At 32.4% G+C, this 4,124-nt stretch overlaps 1 protein-coding gene across 2 annotated transcripts; it reads left to right on the top strand.

Annotated features, from left to right (window-relative positions):
* Positions 1-247: 247 nt before the first annotated feature.
* LOC101265985 (probable methyltransferase TCM_000336) lies at positions 248-3,198 on the top strand. Of its 2 annotated transcripts, XM_010318085.4 has the most exons (5): positions 598-788; positions 979-1,410; positions 1,796-2,068; positions 2,241-2,287; positions 2,762-3,198. In XM_010318085.4, the coding sequence occupies exons 1-5, from the start codon at positions 714-716 to the stop codon at positions 2,829-2,831; spliced, it is 897 nt and encodes a 298-aa protein (XP_010316387.1). In that variant the 5' UTR covers positions 598-713; the 3' UTR covers positions 2,832-3,198. The 2 variants fall into 2 exon arrangements, with proteins under 2 accessions (XP_004232429.1, XP_010316387.1); XM_004232381.5 differs by lacking the exon at positions 2,241-2,287 and having other exon boundaries at positions 248-788.
* Positions 3,199-4,124: the final 926 nt, after the last annotated feature.

Genomic DNA, 4,124 nt, shown 5'->3' on the forward strand with positions numbered 1-4,124 from the left:
AATTAAAGTCTTATCAAATGCCATCGAATATTACTAAAATTTCAATTGTTTAAATGTATTTTGAATTTATCTGGCTTCAACTGATTAAAAGTAAATTAAAAAATGTCTTAGTGTTAGTCTCTTCGATTCAATATAATGAAAATATCAAGTCATATAATATAACGAAAAAGATTGACTATGGTTGAATGGTATAGGAAGAGAGTCAAAAGTTTTGATTATACATATTAAAAAATACCAATGATAAAATAATGCTGTTGATATTTTGATCAAATAAAACATATTTATTGCCTGAATGTTAAATCGTAATGTTTGATTCATTTTAGCTTAAAGAGTAGACGAACACCCTCTTAAATCTTAATAATCTCGTTGCTCATGGAGTATGTCATTCAAAAAATTTACCAAGACCGAAAAATTTCTTACTATTTCTACGTTCTTCCTCTGTCTTAATTTTTAAAAAATTATATAACATTATTTGATTTGACACAAAAAAAAAAACTTTTAAAATTTATGATATTAGAAAAAGTGATCGATAGGAGTAGTTTTTTTCTCCACTCATGATAATTATTTTGACAACTACTTTTGAATTTTGATAAGACTTGAGATGACACCAAAATAAAAGAAAACCCCTTTATTCTCCTTTAAAAGGAGATGGAAAACACACAATTGAGTGTAAAGCTTGAAGAAATCATACTCTCATACTCATCATCACTACCATGGATGTTGAGAAAGTCTTCCACATGACAGGAGGAGTTGGAGAAACTAGCTATTCCAGAAATTCTTCACTTCAGGTCTCTCACTCTTTTTCTTTTACAATACATCAAATTTCCCCTCACATAATAATGTATACTTGCTCACTATACTTACTCACTCTGGTTCAAAATAAGTGAATTGTTTGGGCGTTACACGTCTCTAACTAAAATTGTAAATTAAATTCTTTTCATATGGACTAATTATCACATGAAGTATTTGTTTATGCAGAAGAAGGCATCTGAAATGGTAAAGCATATAACTCTCGAGACAGTGGAAGAAGTATATGTAGCAACAAAGCCTAAAAGCATAGGCATAGCTGACTTAGGTTGTTCCTCAGGACCTAATACTTTGTCAAACATTAAAGACATCCTGGATAAAATCGAAGGTATCAGCCACAATAAGCTGAAGCAATCAGCACCGGAGTTTCGAGTATTTCTAAACGACCTTCCAACAAACGATTTCAACGCAATATTCCAGGCCTTACCTGAATTTCATCAATGGTTAAAGCAGAAAGATGGAAGTGATGATGATGAAAATAGAGTAACTAATTCATCAAATATATATGTAGCTGCTTATCCAGGCTCATTTTATGGAAGACTTTTTCCAGATCATTGCTTGCACTTTATCTATTCCTCTTATAGTTTGCACTGGCTTTCTAAGGTTTGTCTCTTCAATTCAATATTATAAACCCATCATCTTTTACTTACACTATTTGTGGCGTCAAAATGACTTGTCCGTTTATTATTTGGAGACTTACGGACAAGATCATTCAGCATATATATATATATATATATATATATATATATATATATATATATATATATATATATATATATATATATATATATTTACTTTATGTAAAGAAGTTGAGAATACACTTATCAAAAGAATCATTCTTTTTCACGAACAAATATGTCTATTCGAAGTAACTTGAAACTTCAAAACAATTATTACAAAGTAAAACTCAACATACTATTATTCTAGGTTAGCAATCACAGTAAATAAAATGGATATATAACTATTTCTTTAAATTTTTTTGTGTTAGGTTCCACGAGGACTGTATGATGAACAGGGGAATTCCTTGAACAAAAAAAGCATATACATATCTGAAAATAGTCCTTGTGAGGTTTCGAAAGTTTACTTTGATCAGTTTAAGGAAGACTTCTCATTGTTTCTTCAATCACGGTCGGATGAGCTGGTTAGTAGAGGAAAGATGGTGCTAATTTTATTAGGAAGAGAAGGTTTTAATCATGTTGACAGAGGAAATGCTTTCTTCTGGAAAATCCTCTATCAAGCATTAACAAATTTAATTAGCAAGGTAATCCTCAGTCATTAGTAATTAATTTTTAGTTTACTGTTTGTATAAAGTTTTCATAAATGAAGAATTTACCGGATATGCAATTAAATTTAAATGCACATACTTAACAATATATAGTAAACATTATGCGTTACTCAATTTAATGTCTAGCACTTATAGTGTAATTGTTCAGGAATGGAAAAAGTTTCGTGATAATGAGACAGGTGATCGCCTTGTAAGGTTTGAATAACACTCTTCCTTTTCATCTATTTTTGGTGTGTCAAGGCTTAATTTTATTATGATATCAGAGCAAAATCCATCTCATGTATAGTTTGGGCCGTAGAACATTAAAGTTGTCCACTCACAAATGTTCAGCCCTATGTGAAATCATTTTTAAACTCCCAAACTAATGCTCAGTGCTTAGCATCTAGTGCATGGGCAATTTTGATTTTTGGGGGTCCCAATATCGGGTGAGACGGGCCCTACTCTGATACCATGTGAAACTAGGTCTTAGGCGTAACTCACACTCAAAAGCTAGCTCATTAACCACCGATGTGAGACTTGTCATGCTTTAACAGGTGTGAGGTGTTAGTAGTAGTATTTAATGATAGAATCAAAGATCTCTTTAGAAACCGATAAGTGAGAAATTTCATAAGCAATACTAGGTTTTTTGGATGATTGTATGTAATTATTAATTTGTGATTATTGTTACAGGGTGAAGTGGAAAAGGAAAAGCTTGATTCTTACGAAGTACACTTTTATGCACCTTGCAAGGAAGAAATAGAAAAGGTAGCAAGAGAAAACGGGTGTTTTGAAGTGGAGAGGCTTGAAATGTTTGAAATAGAGAAAACAATTGGAAAAGGCATGAGCTATGGGACAATGGTGGCTATGACAGTTAGATCAATCCAAGAATCAATGCTGGCTCACCATTTTGGAGAAGCAATTATAGAAGGGTTGTTTAAAGAATATGGTAGATTGGTGGATGAAGAAATGGAGAAAGAGGAAATTAGGCCTATCACTTTTCTTCTCGTTCTTCGAAAACCATAGAAAAATCCGTGTATATAATATCTAAGTCGTTGTGATAATTGTTTAATTTGTACATCCAGCTACTATATCTCTGCAATTAATTGATCATTTGATTTACCCTCCAATCAAGTGCACAAAGAAAGTTGAGCCGTATTTGCCCTTTACTATTAGTATTAGTAGTATACGTTTAAAAGATCGGTAATCTAAAATGGAAGTCCTTCAGCTGGGCTATCAGTTTTTCTTTGTCATTGAGAGGTTCAAAATATATATATTCGCATAAATATAAAAAAAAAATTATCATACATATATAGTATAATTTTTTTACCGAGTGAACCTCTGGAACCCAAGTGGGTCCGTCCCTATATGAGAGTATTTATAGTGAATTTCTCGGTGAACCTCTTAAGGTTTTGTGATCACAATATTAATCATTTATGATAGTAGTAGGCATTTGATACACACATTCCTATAGTTAAAAGACCAAGTTATTACGGTACATAGTTCACATAGTCGCGTGGTTCACATCTAAGGAACTGAAATTGGGTTTCACTATCAGTTGTTAATTGTACTTAGAATCAAAATTCACAGGTACTAATTAGCTGCTCTATTATCCAGAGTCACGACAATGGATCATCCTCCCATACACCATATGTATCATGAGGCCAATTCCGTAGCGCGTGGGTTAGCTAAGGAATTTTGCAAGTTCGAGTTCCAAAATTGTCCATAAAAAATGAAGCGAAATATGGGTAGTGGGAGTTTTTGTTGTACGAACTCTTTCTTCCGAAAATATCGTTTATGGGAATTTGAATCGAGATACCTGAACAGGGCATTAGTTCATTCTCAAAATAGCAATAGCACAACTTTTCGGTTAATCTGATAACCGAATTTTTCAAAAATAGCCCAATTGTCAACACAGGCTAAAGCCCAAACCAGTGGCCCAAGAAAAATACAGTGTTTTATTGTGAAGTACTACTTAGAAATTTTTTAGATGAATAAAGTTGGCTGTTGTATTATTTTGTGGGTTATAATTGGTGGTCTTTGGTTTATTGTGAAG

This window comes from Solanum lycopersicum, chromosome 2 (assembly GCF_036512215.1).
Source record: "Solanum lycopersicum chromosome 2, SLM_r2.1".
In the NCBI taxonomy this organism is placed as follows: domain Eukaryota; kingdom Viridiplantae; phylum Streptophyta; class Magnoliopsida; order Solanales; family Solanaceae; genus Solanum; species Solanum lycopersicum.

What these genes read in the sequence shown, in the direction of transcription:
- LOC101265985 (XM_004232381.5), top strand. Translation starts at nt 714, where the DNA reads ATGGATGTTGAGAAAGTCTTCCACATGACAGGAGGAGTTGGAGAAACT. An exon ending in CCAGAAATTCTTCACTTCAG is followed by an intron (nt 789 to 978) that starts GTCTCTCACTCT and finishes TTGTTTATGCAG; the next exon opens with AAGAAGGCATCTGAAATGGT. An exon ending in TAACAAATTTAATTAGCAAG is followed by an intron (nt 2,069 to 2,761) that starts GTAATCCTCAGT and finishes TTATTGTTACAG; the next exon opens with GGTGAAGTGGAAAAGGAAAA.